Source organism: Eumetopias jubatus, unplaced genomic scaffold (genome assembly GCF_037043125.1).
Source record: "Eumetopias jubatus isolate StellerSeaLion01/CBP00866 unplaced genomic scaffold, mEumJub1_p1.0 scaffold_7, whole genome shotgun sequence".
In the NCBI taxonomy this organism is placed as follows: domain Eukaryota; kingdom Metazoa; phylum Chordata; class Mammalia; order Carnivora; family Otariidae; genus Eumetopias; species Eumetopias jubatus.
In genome coordinates this window covers 10,660,751-10,676,726 of record NW_028274813.1, presented here as the reverse complement: position 1 = coordinate 10,676,726, position 15,976 = coordinate 10,660,751, and the positions used below count along the sequence as shown (strand labels likewise).

The following is a 15,976-nucleotide window of genomic DNA, read 5'->3' as shown; positions in this document are numbered from 1 at the left end:
TGTAATTTTTATAAACGAAAAAATGAAATCCCTTTCAACACTGGCCAACCCTACAACCTTTCCTAAATCACTACTGTTAGTTGCTTGGGGTGCCTTCCTCCCAGGCTTTCCCCAAGCATTCCCTTTTACTTTGTTTTACCTTTTCTTTCTCCGTCTTCTTCTTCCTCCTCCTCCTCCTCCTCCTCCTCCTCCTCCTCCTCCTCTTCTTCTTCTTCTTCTTCTTCTTCTTCTTCTTCTTCTTCTTTTTTTTTTAACATAAATGGGGTCTGACTATACACCTAAATCTGAACTTTATTTTTCTCCGTCTTGAGGTCCTGCTAAATCAGCACCCACAGGCTCATGACAGTCTTTCTAGTGGCTACAGAACATTCTGTACTATCTACCACACTGTGTGCATTTCAGGTCTTTGTCTTTTTGTTTGTCTGTTGCCGTTGCAAACAACAGGTCTGCAAACATCCTCAGGCACAACGCTTTGCGCCTGTGTGGCCAAATTCCTGTAGAATTGACTCTTGGAAGTGGGTGGGCTGAGTCTAAGGCAGACCTGTTTCATGTTATAATAGATCTTTGCCAAAACACTCTCCAAAAAGTTGATACCAATGTACACTCCTACCAACAGTGCTTAAGTGTATCTCTCCACATCTGTGACAGCCCTGGGTGTTATTAGACAATTCTGACATGCCTGATCATCTCAACCTTCAAATCCAGCTGGAATCGGGCTAAAATGCGTCTTTAGGGCAGCCTCGCAGAGGAAGGGGTCTGGAAATGGAGCTTGGTAGGCGCATGAGCCTCCAGCCTCATAGCTGTAGCTGGCTGCACCACTCCTTCTCCTTTTCTGAGGAGGGAAAGTTCCACTCACCCCGGGCCAAACCCTCTGAGCCCTTGATCTTGGACCCACAGCCCAGGCATGGGGACAGGGGGGCTCCTGGGCCAACCAGAGCCCCCCAGAGAGGCTTCAGAAGCTGATTTGTGTTTAGGAAGCAGCTTCAGCTCTGTCCTGCTCTGGGAGAACGCTCTCTGGAGGAAGAGTGTGTTTGGGAGAACCAGAGTGACAAATCTGGCTCTGCACAGCGAGGCGAGCACGGACTATACAACAGAGTGTATGTCCTACAGGAACCACAGGTTTTGGAACATCAGTGTGCTGTCTGCGATGTTTAGAGCCATCCACTGGGGCTGTGGAGGGGGGCTGCTGGAGCACACGGGGGACCTGCCTCGCATTCCACCCTCACCCCAGACCAGAAGGACCCTGATCGGAGAATGAAACTTGGAAAGAGCTTGTCACTTATGTTGTCTAAAAAGATGGAGAAGGAGCGACCTGGCAGTGCCAACATCCATTTCACCCCAGACTCAGAGATCTTCCTGGCCAGCACCCTCTGGGAGCCATGGCCACCTGGGGTCACTTCCATAGACCTTCATCTTCTAGGAGCTCTGTCCGAGATGGCCTCCAGGGCTGCCTGGCTTGCCTTCCCTCTGGCTTTGACTCTACGAGCCTTATACCAGGACCTTAAAATGAAGGCAAACCAAGGTAAGGACAAGGGGAGGGTGGCCCTGGCAGGGTGAGCAGCGGGAGCCCTCTGGGGACTCTCATTAGCAACCCAGGTGCCTGAGGGGTCTTGCAGATGCGCCCGCAAGCGGGTCAGGTGAGGGAGCATCCGTGCTGGAGAATATGAGCTGCAAGCTCACTGGATGGAGCCCAGGGCCAAGCAAGGCCTGGATAAGACGAGAAAGCCTTGTGCCCACGTGGTGTCCCAGTTTCCCACCTGTTTCCATTTGTACTCACTTGTCTCTTCTTTCATTCTACGAGGCAATGAAAGAGCAGGGGTTATTCCCATTTTATAGATGCGGAGACTGTGTCCAGCACTGGGGCAGGTCCCTTCTTTGGAACTGTAGGCTTTCTTTGGTCAACTCCTTTGCTTCCCTGAGGACCCGAGTCAGGGTCGACACCCTCCAGCAGCCAGCCCTGGGGTCCTACGCCTAGCCCCTTCTCCTTGGTTCCCAGCTAACATACTAACATAACTAACACCGTCTCCCTACTAGACCGTGCCCTCCACGAGTCAGGGGTTCTCTGATGGTCCCCTCTGCCTTCCCCCCACCTGGCAGGTGCTGAGAAGATGTTTGTGGATAGATGGATGCCAGTGTGGGTAGATCCTGAAGCCCAGGGTGAACCACCTGCTTGACAAAAACAACATGGCATTTCCAAGAATCCCACATCTACTCAGGAAAGGGAGGACAGATAATCCTGAGATGGGGCTTGGATGGCAGAGACAGGGAGGAGAAAAAGCAGGGGTTCTGGAATACCTTCCAGGTGCCGGGGTGGGGAGGGGGGCTCCGGTCAGCGTTCTTAAGGGGCAGGAGCATGGGCTGCAGGCCGGGAGGCCAGGAAGGTTGAGAAAGACTGAAGGCCTCCTTCCCTGGGAAACAGAGGAGACCCTGAGCAACTCCCAGGGCGCCCTCTGGTGGCCACTTGAGGCCAAGGCTGAGGGCTCAGAGAATTCTGCTTTTTCCTCTGAGTCAAGGGCGCGTATGGGAAGAGAGGGTGGGAGCCCTGGCCTTGGAGTCAGGACTTTTTTCCCCGACCGTACCACTAATTCACCAGGTTGCTTGGGCAACCTCAGTTTCTTCATTTGGTAATAAGGGAATCAATGGAATGAACGGCGCTCACAAAGGGAAATGCTGACCATAGGTGAGGGGTGGGTTGGTGGGGAGAAGTCTCGTGGGCTACCTCGGCCTCCTCTAAGGATTTGGCAGGTGGGTCCTGCCTGATATGGGGGGAAATGGGAGCTCAGGGAGGTTAAGTGACCTGTCCTTGGTCACTCAGCTGGTAAGTGTCAGCACTGGGACCTGAAGCCAGGTCTGTGACCCCAAAGTGTGTCCCCTCCTCCAACTTCCTGCTGTTTCTCAGGGTTTCCAAGATCCCTGCCACCTCTCCTGTGGTTCAGGGGGCCTGATGGAGAGAAGAGATTCACAGGAGCCATTAAGATCCTTGCAGACAGCCAAGACTGGACGGAAGCAGTCAGCTGACCGGCATACAGGCCGAGAGTGACCCCATATACAAGATGTGGTCTTTGCAGGGGAAACAATTAGACCACCACTCAATGTGGCATCAAAACAGTGTTCTCTGGGCGAACTGTCTAAGCAGGAGCAGAAGGCTGACCCCAGAGCTCAGCTCTTATCCAGGGCCTCATGCTGCCTCAGTTTACCTGGCACACCTACCTCTCAGGGGTCTGGCTGAGGTGATGGGGCCCTTGTGGGGTGATTTGGACATGTCTGAGAAGTTCATATACGATGCTGTCCCTTGTTCCTTGCGCTGGCGCATCTCTGTAGGACTAGTCCTCAGGAAGAAACCAACGAGAAGAGGTAAGGAGCCTCCCAACTCAGACGGGCCTGGGTTCAGACCTCAGGTCTGCCAGTTCCTGGCTGAGTGATCCTGGGCAAATCGTTGTGTGCTTCAGTTTCCTCCTCTATGAAACAGGGTCACTCAGAGGAGCCCCACAGTACGGTTGGAGGATTTGGAGAGTGGGCTGAAGCCCCTGTGTGTCTCTTTGCAGCACATAAAGCCCTGGCCGGTGCTTACTGGTCTCAGACAGCATCAGCTCCTGATGTGGGCTTTTGGGCAGGAGCTCCCAGGGGCTGCTGGGGCGGGGCCTGGGGGCAGTGGGGAGGGGAGGACGAGGCTGTGGCCGACGCTTTCCTGCCCCGCTCCAGGGTGCTCTCCGTGAGTTACAAGCCTGCCCCACAACCGAAGTTTTGTGCTCTTTTTTGTTTTTTTTGTTTTGCGGACCAGACTTTGGACATTCCTTCCAAGCGAGATGATAATTTGACAGAATTGAAAGCGGGGGGGCGGGGGGAAGAGTGACTCTTCAATTTTACTTGGGTCCTCCTGGGCGCTGTTCATTAAGATTTATTTCTTTATCCTTAAAAATTTTATTTATTTATTTTAGAGAGCAAGAGTGTGCAAGCAGGGGGAGGTGCAGAGGGAGAGGGCGAGAGAATCTCAAGCAGACTCTGCACTGAGTGTGGAGCCTGACACGGGGCTTGATCTCCTGACCCTGTGATCATGACCTGAGCTGAAACCAAGAGTCGGATGCTTAACCGACTGAACCATCCAGGTGCCCCTGTTTATTAATATTTATATTGACGTTATATCCAGGGCAAAGGTTGGGAAACTTTTCTGTGTGTGGGAAGGGGAACAAAGAGCCCAGTTAGGAGGCCCTGAAACCATCCAGGCGAGGTGAGAGATGGTGGGTGTTGGGCCCAGGGTAGATAGAGCAGAGGAGCTGGTGAGGAGTGGTCGGATTCTGGAGGTAGTTTGCAGGCAGAGCCCGGAGGGTGTGCTGATGGAGGAGTATGACAGTGGGCTCAGGGATGACTCTGAGTCTGGCCTGAGCACCTGGAAGGATAGAGCCGCCATTATTTGAGATGGAAAAGCTGTGGGAGGAACAGGCCTGGGGAGAAACCCCAGAGCTCAGTTTTGGACACAGAAAGCTGGGGAATCTTGAAGGTCCCCGGGGAGAGGGCAAGGGAGCTCCCGGATAGGACCCTGGAGTTGAGGGGAGAGGTCCGGGCTGGAGATTGAGATAGGAACTAATCGGCTCATGACTGGCACTGGAAGTTCATGCGATCCATCGGGTTTTCTGGGCAGTGAGTGCAGAAGAGGCGAGAAGGGACCCTTGATCCTGGAGCTGTGGCCAAGGACCCAACTCCAGGCTTCACTGGACACATGCTGAGCCCACATCCGCTGCCTCGCTTCCCGATCCAGACAGGATTAGCTGGGACCTGCGCGAAAGCCCACGTCTGATGCTTTTTACCTCCCTCCTCTACCTACACTCCCCCCCCCCCACTAGAATCTTCTCCACTCCATCTCAGCAGAGCTAAAGCCCACCCCCACTCATCCTTTAGCCTGTGGAGCTGGGGCCCTGTTTCCATCACCCTTATCATCCAGAACCACTGGTCCTCATTCAGAGTCTGATGGGGACTGTCATTGCCAGCCCCTCACAGATGTGTTTGAACTTGGAACTAGATGTGGCCAAGCCCTTGGGTGCTATGTGGGGTTCTTTCTCCCCATCTAGCACCCCTGGCACATCTTATAGCCCAGTCAGACCCAAGTCTTTCTCCATGGTCCCAGCAAACCATCAGAGTAAGTAGAATTGCCCCCATCTTACGGATGAGAAAAGTGAGGTCCAGAGAGATGAAGTTATTTGCCCAGATTAGCAGAGGCAGGACTGGAATGCGGTTGCCTGTCTCTTAAGATACATTCATTACCTCTGCTTCCAGGGGACATGTGGGCTCCAGGGAGTACATACCATATGCCAAGCACCAAAAGGCCATCCAAGGGGGTGACATTTGACAATGTTGGCCTGTGGAGTTCAGCCTCTCTGCTCACAGGCGGAGGCGAATTCACTGTAGTAACTAACTCTTCTTGTCTGACCAGGACCATGTGGGGGAGCCTGGGAATTGCTGATTGTACAAATGTCCCTCTCTCTTGGCAAGACTTTATTCAGAGAATTTTTAAAATGTGTGTTTTGGACTGGATTTGGGCTACAGACAGATTTGTGATCAGAGGTCAGGAAATAAAAATTAGATGACAAAAGGGAGTGCCCTGTATCTTACCAAACGGGGACGGGTGACCCAGGGAGTGGGCAGAGGACTGGGCCGTGGGGCCAGAGGGGACACACCAGAAGGGACCATGTGTCCCCTGCCTCCTCTGAGGGGCGCTGTGGTGTAGGCACAGACTGAGTCCAAGCCCCAGGTCCTCTGCCACCTTGCAGTGGTCAGGGGAGAGCTTTTCTACCTCCCCTTGCCTCGGTTTCCTAATCCATCCAAGGGGAAGGATGATGCCCCCCCCCAGAAAGTCTTACTTATTCAGTCATTGATTTCTTACTGATGAGTAAATGAGATAGCAGATATAAATCTCTCCGCATATCACGATATTCGAGGGGCCCTGCCCTGTCACCTTTCTCTTATGAAATCCTAGCTTGGGGAGGTAAGGGCTCGAGACTCTCCTCCCTGATGATAGAGCCTATAGTGTATGCAGAGTAGCCGAGGGACAGTGGTGGCCAGGAGGGCCAAGCAGCATCTGCTGTCCCCAGGATGCTGTGTGACTGGCTACTGGAGCCCCCAGGGAAGTTCATTTTGCTCCATGTTGTGGTTGGTTCATTCATCTGTTCAACAAGCGTATCATGTGCCTCCTGCATGCAAACATCCATGGGAAATTCAGCCTTTCTTCCTAACTTCACCTGGCCCTTCCCTGCGGCGACCTCTCCTCTCCATTGTCCCAAACTTCTCACTGCCTCCATTCTCCAAAATTCTCCATTCTCTGGTCTCGGTTTGTTGAACTGAATCCGGGAGCTCTGGTCCGGGAAATGGGAGCACTTGAGGACTTGGAGGAGTCACTGTCCTTCACTAGGACTCTGTTCCCTTGATTAAAATTCCAGGGGTTGGGTTACCAGAACACCAAGCTTTGCGCCCCGGCTTTGCAGCCTGTGGTTGGGAGCTGGGGGCAGGCCCCCAGCGCATTTCCATCCAGGCCCATGGAAGACATGGCTAGCTGATCAGGGCATTCTAACTGCTGAGCCCGGGGCAGGGCGGGGGCGGGGGTGCTCAGAATCTTTCCACAAGGCACCTGCCAGCCATCACCAGTCGATTCCGAGTTGGCAGTTGAGATTAAACGGACTTTTCACTCCGGCTGTGCCCTGGGTGGGGTGAAGAGACACACCAGAGAGGCTCCCGGAGATACAGTCCAGGTGAGGGACGCATGGCACGGTAGCAGGGATCAGCGGGGGGCGGTGGTCCATGGGGGTCGCCTGACAGGGGCACGAAGGCACGACTGCTGTGTCACTCCGGTCACACCAGCCCCTCTTTATGGGTGAGATGCGCCCAGGCTGGGCTGCCCCAGGCAGCTGTGGCCCCTGCCCAGAGGGGAAGAGCTGGGGGAAGGGCATCGACTCTGAGCCAGGCGCTGTACTAGTCTTTGTCACAGACGCTCTCTCTTAATTCTCATGGTCCACTCTGCCAGCAAGCTACGGTTAGCTCAGCCTTCAAGATGGTCTCTCTGACACTTGTCACTGTCACTGCGGCCCGGCCGCGACCGGGGGCGCAGGGACTGACGAGCTGAGCTGTGACCTCTTCGGGGGCATCGTGAGGTCTCCGGCCGCTCTGAGGGCTCCGCCGTACTGGTGCTCAGCCTGGGGTGGGAGGGGAGGTCGCCAGGGCAGGAAGCCCCCGGCCTGGCAGCCAAAGGGGCTTCTTTCAACCCAATGCCTCCCGTCCCGAGACAGTGGAGAACCTGCCTGTTCTGATTACAGCTGACAGCTTGCCTCCAGCCTCTTTGACAGAAAGGCTCCCCTTATGTAAGGGGGTTACATAAATCATCCTGTGACGTCTGTCACATGTCCGGGGAGTGCTGGCCCCACCATTGGGCCCCTGAGGTGGCATTTGTATGTCTTCTGGGTTGAGGTGGTCAGACCTAACTCTCCAGCATCAGGAGGGGCACATCTGGGTCTCTGGGTCAGCAAAGACCCTAGGGTCATTAGGGAACGGTATCATACAAAGGTCACCACCAAGCGTCTGGACCTGGCTGCCCGCATCCCAGTCCCTGCTCTGCTCGATTACTGACCAGAGGACGTTGGGTCAGTCTCCTCATCCATTGAACAAATGGCTTAATACGTGTTACATACCTTGATCGAGTGGTGAGTGCTGGTTAGGGCTGGGCTCTCACTGGGTGGCGGGCTTCAGGACAGAGCTGCCATCTTCGTCCTGCTTTGGGCGAACCAGCTCCCCTGTCTGGGCCTCGTTGACTCTGCCTCTAAAATGGGAAGATGACCCATCTTTTGGAACCAAACTTTCTACCGAGGTGTGGAAAGGTAAAGTTTCCTTTCAAAGTTATTTTTGGCAACTTAAAATACTACGTTCTAAAAACCGTACTAATAAACACGCACTCAAATGAGTTAGAGCTCACAAGATAACTAACACACGAGACTGGCGACTGGTTAACCTAGGCAGTTAACTGGTTAACAACGCCTCAGGGGACGAGATGATGAAGCTTCTTGGGTGAACAGTTTTCATCGGATGACGATCCTGAGATTGCTAGGTAGACTGAAAAAGTTACCATTTTAGCTGCTTATCTAAGTCAAGATTTCTATAGGTTCTGCAACCAAAGCAAAATATGGCGGATGGCAGACCCGCAATCCACAACCCTTTATTTCAGAGTTGTAGGTCATCAAAACATCCTCCTCATCTGAATCCACTGTTTGCCAAATAAGCAGGAAGTATGCGTTCACGTGCACCTAATAAATCTGAACTAGCCCGTCACTGGCGCTATTCTAGGTATTGGGCTTCTCTGCGTAAGTACAGCTTGAAAGCCCACTGCCCCAGATGACGTCCCGGGGCCCCTCTGGGTCGGTGCGTGTCATTGTCAACTGTCCCCTCTCACTTTCCATTACAATCCGCAGCTGTGTTAGCTAAATTCTAGAAGTGGGTTGTGTCAAATGACATCCAGTTGTTCTGGACGGTGGCTTCCGGCAGTTTGTTTGGGAAACCAGGGGAAGTTAGGGTGTGCCTCTCAGTGATGGGGGGACGGAAGATGGCTGTTCAGTTGTCACAACAGAGTTGATCTCCCCTGTAGCGAGTTGCATCAGGGACAGGAACAAGCGTGCCCTCTGGTCCCTGCACCGCGGTAGGTGCTGAATGGAGTCGCTCGAAGCTGGGAGTCCCTGACCCTGGGCCATGTAAATAATCTTGAGGAGGGGTTTGCACAGCCAGAAGGTCAGAGACTGGCACCCGTGACAGCAGAGGATCAGGAAGGACTCTCAGGGTCCAGCCAGTACCACTTGCTTGCCTTTAGCAGACACTTGGGGGAGATGTGATGGTGAACTGAGGCTTCCTGCTTTCAAGGCACCCACAGTCCCGAAGGAACGCAGAGGATTCGTCGTCAAGTTCAACCACAGTGATCACAAGGGTCCTTGAATGAGTCCTGCTCTGTGCTGAGACCATTCTAGTCCATGGAGATACAGAGATGAAGGAGCCGTTGTGCCCTGCTCTCATGGAACTCACCCAGGTGAAGGTGGAGGGGTGGGTGGGGCAGACAGTAATCAAATAGTTGCAGGAAGCAGTGTTTCCAGTCCACAGGATAAATTCTATTCAGTGGAATGGGCAAAATGTTTAACTCATGAAACATTTAGTGAGAAACTACTCTGTGCCAGGCCCCGTTTGAAGGTCAGATTACTAAGGGTTTTCTGTGTTAGGCCAAGGAGGTTAGACTTCATTTTGAATCTATACACATAGGGAGGGGAGAAGGTGTCACTGGTAATGCTGGGAGTGGGTGGAAGGCTTCCTGGAGGAGGGGATGCTTGAGCTGGGCCTTGAAGAATGTCTAGAGGACAGGGTCCTCTCAGTCAGTCCTGAGTTGAGCAGCTTGTCTCTGGGTGTGTCACCAAATGTACACAGGGAAAACAGTTCCTCCCTGTCCAGACGCAGGACCATATGGGAGAAGCACTGTGAAAGGAAGTCTTTCTAGAATAAGGCAGAGTCGGTATTACAGATGTCTTCCACCTGTCCGTATGAGCTACAGACAGAAAAACCCGAAGGAGCCTTCCCCAGCCTGGGTGGCAGTCCCCCAGGGGCCCGGGTGCGGCTGGGTCACTGTAGGGCCACGGATCTGGATCTCAGGCCACAGTTCTTGACGGCGGCCACCCCTTGAAAGATGTCCCAGAGCTGCTGCTTCCATACTCCCAAAGCGGATGTCGAGAGTCAACATTCTGACAGATGGACAGAAGAGATGAACCCAGGACTTACATATAAAATCTGGTTTCCGACGCTTTCAAACCCGACAGCACTTAATCAGTGCCTGGTGCTGGGTAGGCGCTCGGGGAAGCAATGCATGGGGGGACTGACGCGGACTTTGCATACAGACTGGCCCGGCTTCAAGTTCGGTTTCGCCACTTACTGGCCATGAGGCCTTGGGAAAGTAGCTCAACCTCACACTCCTCATGTGTAAATGGCAGCCATAGTACCTGCATTGAGCTGTCACGGGGTCAGGTGGGATCTTCCACATGTGATCAGTGATTGCAGCTCTTGGCACGTATGAGGTGCCCACCAAGTACCAGTTTCCTTCCCTCCCTCCCTCTTTCCTCAATAAGTGGGAAGAACACACAGGAAGAACAGCCCATATTAAGAGCTATGGAATGAATTTTTACGACATGGACTTGGACCCCACAGAGCTCACCGACCATGGGGGTTTGCTATTGTCTGAGCAGCAAGGGGATGATGTTACCAGCAAGCATGGCCAGGAGGGCTGCAGCATGCGACCAGACACAGAGTACGCAGGAGGCCGAGGTGGGAACCGGCTGGCATGAGGCCAGTGCCCCAGCAGAGAATGATGCAGAAGGTGGCTGAGCGGGCCGGTGCTGGGTTATGGAGGGATTCGCACACATGGCAAGCTGTGCGCCCTGGCCCGCAAGCACTAGGCAGCAGGGAGCCCAAACTGGTGACCTCGGGGCAACCTTGTGTAAGGGCTGGCTTGGAGCAAAAAGACGGTTCCTGCCCCTCACAATCAGGCTAGGCTAGGTTCTGCTGCAGAGACAGCCCCCAGATCTCAGGCGCTGAAAGCCACAGTGATTTAGCCGTCCCGCTGCTGCAGACAAGGATCAGGCTCCAGGGCCTGGGATGGCCAATGATCCAGGATGCTCCGGCCCAAGGACACTTCCGTGTCAGCCCATACTTCCCCAGCCCCCTCAGTGGAGAATCCTGCTCCGGATCCTAAATGCCTAAATTGAGTTACAGCTGGTGGGCACAGGGCCCTCTCCTCCAAACCCTTCGTTGTGCCCGTAGGGACCCTCAGGCCAGAGAAGGAGGTGGCTTGAAGTCAGGCCGCTGTGTGCCGGCAGCAGCTACCTATTGGTCAGCAGGAGGGGGTGGGACCATCCTCCCGGGTAAGTCCCCCGGGCCTGCCCTGCTACTGCGCCCATGTGGGCAGGGGACCTTGGAGAGGAGTCCTTGGCATTTTAGATTGTGGTGCAGAGGTGCGGTTGGGGTATAGGCGGCCGGCCGGTCAGCTGACCGCAGGACAGGAGAACAAGCTGGCGGTGGGGGGGAGAGCGGGGGGGGAGCGGGGGGGGCGGGGAAGAGGAGGCTGAGCATTCGGGCAAAGGCAGGAGGTGTGGGCCACCAGCGGCTGGCACGGAGGTCACGCCCATCAGCATTCCCCAGGCAGCCTCCCTCCCTCCCTCCACCGGCGGCCTCACCTTCCCTGCGGCCAGTCAGTGGGCAGGGCCAGCGGCCGACTCGGGGCTCCCTTGCTTGCTCCGAGCGGCCCGCTTGCGGCCCCGCCGGCGTTGGCACGGTGACAGTAGCCAAGTGTGCAAACTTGTGCCATTGTCCCCAGGCCAGGGGAGCCATGGAGACTGGCTAATATGACACAGGAAAATGTTTGCTGATGGCAATTCTATGGGCTTTGTCCACCTCTTTCTCCATCATGACGACTCGATTTAAGTCCCTAACTGTTTGACTACAAATGCGAGGGGACCGTGCAACGCCAGCCTTTTGTCCGGCTGCGCTGAATGGGCAATTCAGGCTTTGTGCAGCTCAATTGAGGAAGCAAACATAAAGACAAGATTCCTGAGAACTCCAGCTCCCTTCCCATGGATATCCCAGCACCTCGTTAGAGAGCCCTTCCCCGCTACCTTTCCCGACATCAGCGTGCTGCTGGCCCTCCCAGGCTGCCCGTGGCCCGGTGCCTCGGGGCCGGGGGGCTGGGAAGAGGGAGAGACAGATGGACAGGGACAGAGACGGAGAGTGGAGCAGAGAGGGGCAGAGAGAGAAGGAGAGAGAGGGAGAGACACTCAACCCTCAAGGACAGAGGGGGAAGCAGCCCTCCTCGGCTTACCCCGTCTGATTGTCTCTCTGCACTGGAGCATGGCAGCTGTAGGCTGTAGGCCTGGAGTCTTTGGGGGAGGCATGCAAGCCCATCTCTTCTGGGCCCAGCCCCTTCTCAACCCTGGACTTTTTAAACACACACACACACACACACACACACACACACACACACACACACACACTGCCCCCTCGAGAAACCAGGGAACCGAGGTCAAGGGGAGGAGGGGCTGAAGGGTAGAAATTTACCGGGAAATGATTGCATTTGGGAGCTGTCTTTTTTGTGATGGTCCCCATGGTGACAATTTGTGACGGCAAAGAATGTGGGAACGGGGCGCTGCCGCCTGATTGGGATGCTTTGTATCTGGAGAGGCGCTCCTGATTGGCCTGAGGGGCCCCCCAGCTCCGGGGACTCGTCCTCCATCCAGCCCACTCGAGGGCTGCACTACTGTTTTCCAGCCGGACGCACGGATCTCGCTGGCCACGCCGGGCCTGGCCCAGGTCTGCAGCGGGGAACCTGCCAGGCCACGTCGGCGGCGGCGGCGGCGGGGGGCCCGGGGCCGGCCTGCACCCTCGGTCAGTGTGGCAGCTCGGGCGGCTCCAGCCGACCGGGTGGGGGCGTGGGGCCGGCTGGGGCCTGGGGGAGGGGCGAGGTGCCTCGGGTGGTGGCCCAGGAGGCATGAAATTGCTGCAGATGCTTCTACGGGGGCGTCCCGCTGCCCGCGGTCTGAGATCAGCCCGCCAGGCAGGCCGAGGCTCGAGTGCCAGACAGGGGTCCTGCCCGTCCTGCGTGAGCGCTGTGGGTGGAGCGTGGGGACCCAGCGAGGGGGGCTGGTGCGAGCTGGGCTGGGGGCGGGGGTGGGAGGAGGAGGCCACCGCCAGGGAGAGAGGGGGCTTGGCCTTGCTTGAAAGTGGGCAGTCGCCTCAGCCCAGAAAATAAAAACCTTGCTGGCAAGTTGTGCACGTTGGCAGCGTGGTGTGTGGGAGACGCGGTGGGCTGGCCCAACGAGACTTGCGCTCTGGGCCCAGCAATGCCACCTGTAGCTGGGTCACCTTGGGCGGGTGGCCCAACCTCTCTGAGCCTCAGCTGCAAGTAGAGGGCCACAGACTCAGGCAGACTGCCTGTTGGCCTGTGCCCTCACAGATGCGGAGGAGACCCTCAGCGGCCTGGACGGGTGGCCGGCGACCTGGGACTCTGTTTTCTGTGGAGGGGTTCTAGGGCCTTTGGGGAGGGCCGGGCGCAGGTGCTTGGAGAGACGGCCAACGACCTGCATGTCCCCCCACCCCCAACCCAGGTCAGCTCTGTGCCCTTCCCTGGAGCTGCCGGCCACCAGCAGAGCCCACGCTCTTCATGGAAAGCCCCATGCAGTGGTCCCCTGGTGATGGCATCCGACAGTGACGTGAAGATGCTCCTGAACTTTGTGAATCTGGCGTCCAGCGACATCAAGGCAGCCCTGGACAAGTCTGCGCCGTGCCGCCGTTCAGTGGACCACCGCAAGTACCTGCAGAAGCAGCTCAAACGCTTCTCCCAGAAGTATTCCCGGCTTCCTCGGGGCCTCCCCGGCAGAGGGGCCGAGCCTCACCTGAAAAGGGGACCTGAGGACGGGCCCGGGAGGCTGCCCCTCGATTCTGGCCAGGATTCCAGTCCCAGCGGGGGTGGGTGCTACAAGGAGAAGGCTCTGGGGAACCCCTACGGGGAGGAATGTCTCTCTAGGGAGCAGACCCTACAGAGGCAGAATCCAGAAGCTGCCAGGCCTGGCCAGGTGCCCATGAGGAAAAGACAGCTGCCCGCTTCCTTCTGGGAAGAACCTCGGCCCACACACAGCTACCCCCTAGGGCTGGAGGGGGGACTGGGCCCCAGGGAGGGACCTCCCTATGAGGGTAAGAAACATTGCAAAGGCTTGGAGCCCTTGGATCCTGAGACGGCCCCCGTGCCCGCGTCTCCAAGGGCACTGGCTGAAAAGGAGCCACTCAAGATGTCTGGGGTCTCCCTGGTGGGCCGCGTCAATGCCTGGAGCTGCTGCCCCTTCCAGTACCATGGACAGCCCATCTATGCTGGTCATCCAGGGGTCTTGCCTCAGAGCCCTGTCCCCAGCCTGGGCCTGTGGAGGAAAAGCCCGGCTTCCCCTGGGGAGCTGGCCCACTTCTGCAAGGATGTGGACGGGCCGGGGCAGAAAGTGTACAGACCCGTGGTTCTGAAGCCCATCCCTACCAAGCCGGCTGTGCCCCCGCCCATCTTCAATGTTTTTGGCTACCTCTAGCTGGGCTGGGAGGGCCTCGGCTCCCACCTCTGGCCTGCAGGGGTGTTTGGGGCCCCTGGGAGCGCTCCTTGTGCAGAGTGAGCTGGGCAGTGGTGTGGCCACTTGGGAGCCTTTCCTTTGTGTGTGTCTGGGAAGGGGAGGACGGGTTTGGGGCAGGGGCTTCTCAGGCAGTTGCCAAGTCAGCCCCTGCAGCCTTGGGAGCTATGGGGCTGGGCTCCGTTGGCCCCTCTCCAACCAGACCAGAGCCCGAGACCGATTGTCCCACTGTCTTTGGGCCGGTCTTGGGTGGTGGGGCTTTGCCCTGGCCTGCCTGCCCCTCCAGAAGCCAGAGTTACACATCTGTTCATCTGCCACCCACTGTGTAAGCCAATCTCAGTTCTGTTCTTTTTGTTTTTTGTAAATATTAAGAAGGTTAAAAGAATAAAGACGTTTCTTTTGCAGTTTCCACATCTGGGATGTCATGGAGTTGAATGGTCCCCAAGCTAAGAATTGCGGGCCAGCAGCTCAATTCAAAGGAAGGGGGGATGGGAGGAGTCACTGGGGAAGGATGCTCTGCTTGCCTGTGTCCAAGAGCAGAGGATGGGGGAGGCTGGATCTCCAGATGATCCGAAGTGCTCTAGAGAATAAGGAAGCCAGTACCAGGGGAGTACCAGTCCTGGCTCCGCAATGGGATGTGGTGCTGGACCCTTCCTCCTGGGGCCTCCTTGCCCCACCTGCAGGGCGAGGGGCAGGGCAAGAATAGTCCCCCTCTGCTGTGCCTTCCACTCTGATTATGGCCTCAGAGCAGAGGCTGGGCCAAGGCAGTCCTGCCCGAGCCTGGTCAGAGGGAAAATCAGGACAAACTGGAGCTTGGCTCCTTGTGGACAAGCCGGAAAAAAAAATCTCTAGTGAAGTCAGATTCCTGGGTGACCTGCCGATGGCCCTCTTCCCAGGCCTGGTGCAGTGCCTGGCACACATCAGGGGCCCCATCAATGGAACGATGAGGGCCTCTGTCTGTGACAATGCATGGGGGTGGGGGAGTGCTGGTGGCAGGGATTGGCCCTGGGTTTTGCTCTCATGGTGTCCAACTGGCACAGCCATTGGAGAGGCATGCACCTCCATCCTGGCGCGGGATTTGCCCTGCCACGTGCAGACGTGGCTCCAAGGCTGAGAGCGCACGGACTTGCATCGAGCTGCTCATTCCATCAAAGCCCTGTTCTCACAGCTGGGACTGATGCAGGGCCAGCCCTGGCTGGGGGCTACTGTACCTTAATTAGCACAATGTTGGAAAGTTAATCTCCCTCTGCGCCTTGGTTTCCCCCTCTGTAAAGTGGGGGACTAGGCCAGCAATAGCAAACAGTTGCACCTACCAGTTCTTCAACTAGTCACAGACTGTCTCCTTCAGGGGCCAGATATGGCCTCAGAATCCTTCTTAACCCAAGGCTCCAGGATTGGTGATTAAGGGTCCTTCTCCTTCCTGCCTGTTTTTACTCTAGGATTCCCGTAGGGTGGAGCATCTCCATGGGAGGGCAGCTTGCTCACTGGGAAGCCGGTGGATTTCTGGTAGTTTAAGGCTTCTGGTCTTGCAAGACTTGAGAGCCACGGAAACCATGTGACACCAGCAGGGTTGTTCAGAGTAATCATGTAGCACCCAGGATAGGGCCTCAGGACCCTCACCCCAGGCTGCTCTGGTCTGCCCTCTATGTCCCCTTCTCTCCCCCTGCACTCAGGAAGACCCTTCCAGATCAACTCCAATGAGGCTCAGCCCCTCCCCCACTGTACAGGAGGGTGTTAAAAGCTCCAATCCAGGCTTTGCCACCTACCAGCTGTGTGACCTTGGGCAAGTTACTTAAGTCTCTGTGCCAAAATGT

The 15,976-nt window shown here is 56.2% G+C and overlaps 1 protein-coding gene across 3 annotated transcripts; it reads left to right on the top strand.

Moving 5' to 3' along the window:
- The first annotated feature begins 7,814 nt into the window (after window positions 1–7,814).
- FAM181A (family with sequence similarity 181 member A) lies at window positions 7,815–14,126 on the top strand. Of its 3 annotated transcripts, none has more exons than XM_088025010.1 (2): window positions 7,815–7,859; window positions 13,161–14,126. In XM_088025010.1, the coding sequence occupies exons 1-2, from the start codon at window positions 7,815–7,817 to the stop codon at window positions 14,124–14,126; spliced, it is 1,011 nt and encodes a 336-aa protein (XP_087881136.1). The 3 variants fall into 3 exon arrangements, with proteins under 3 accessions (XP_087881136.1, XP_087881137.1, XP_027959262.2); XM_088025011.1 differs by lacking the exon at window positions 7,815–7,859 and adding an exon at window positions 12,186–12,366; XM_028103461.2 differs by lacking the exon at window positions 7,815–7,859 and adding an exon at window positions 12,187–12,445 and having other exon boundaries at window positions 13,166–14,126.
- Window positions 14,127–15,976: the final 1,850 nt, after the last annotated feature.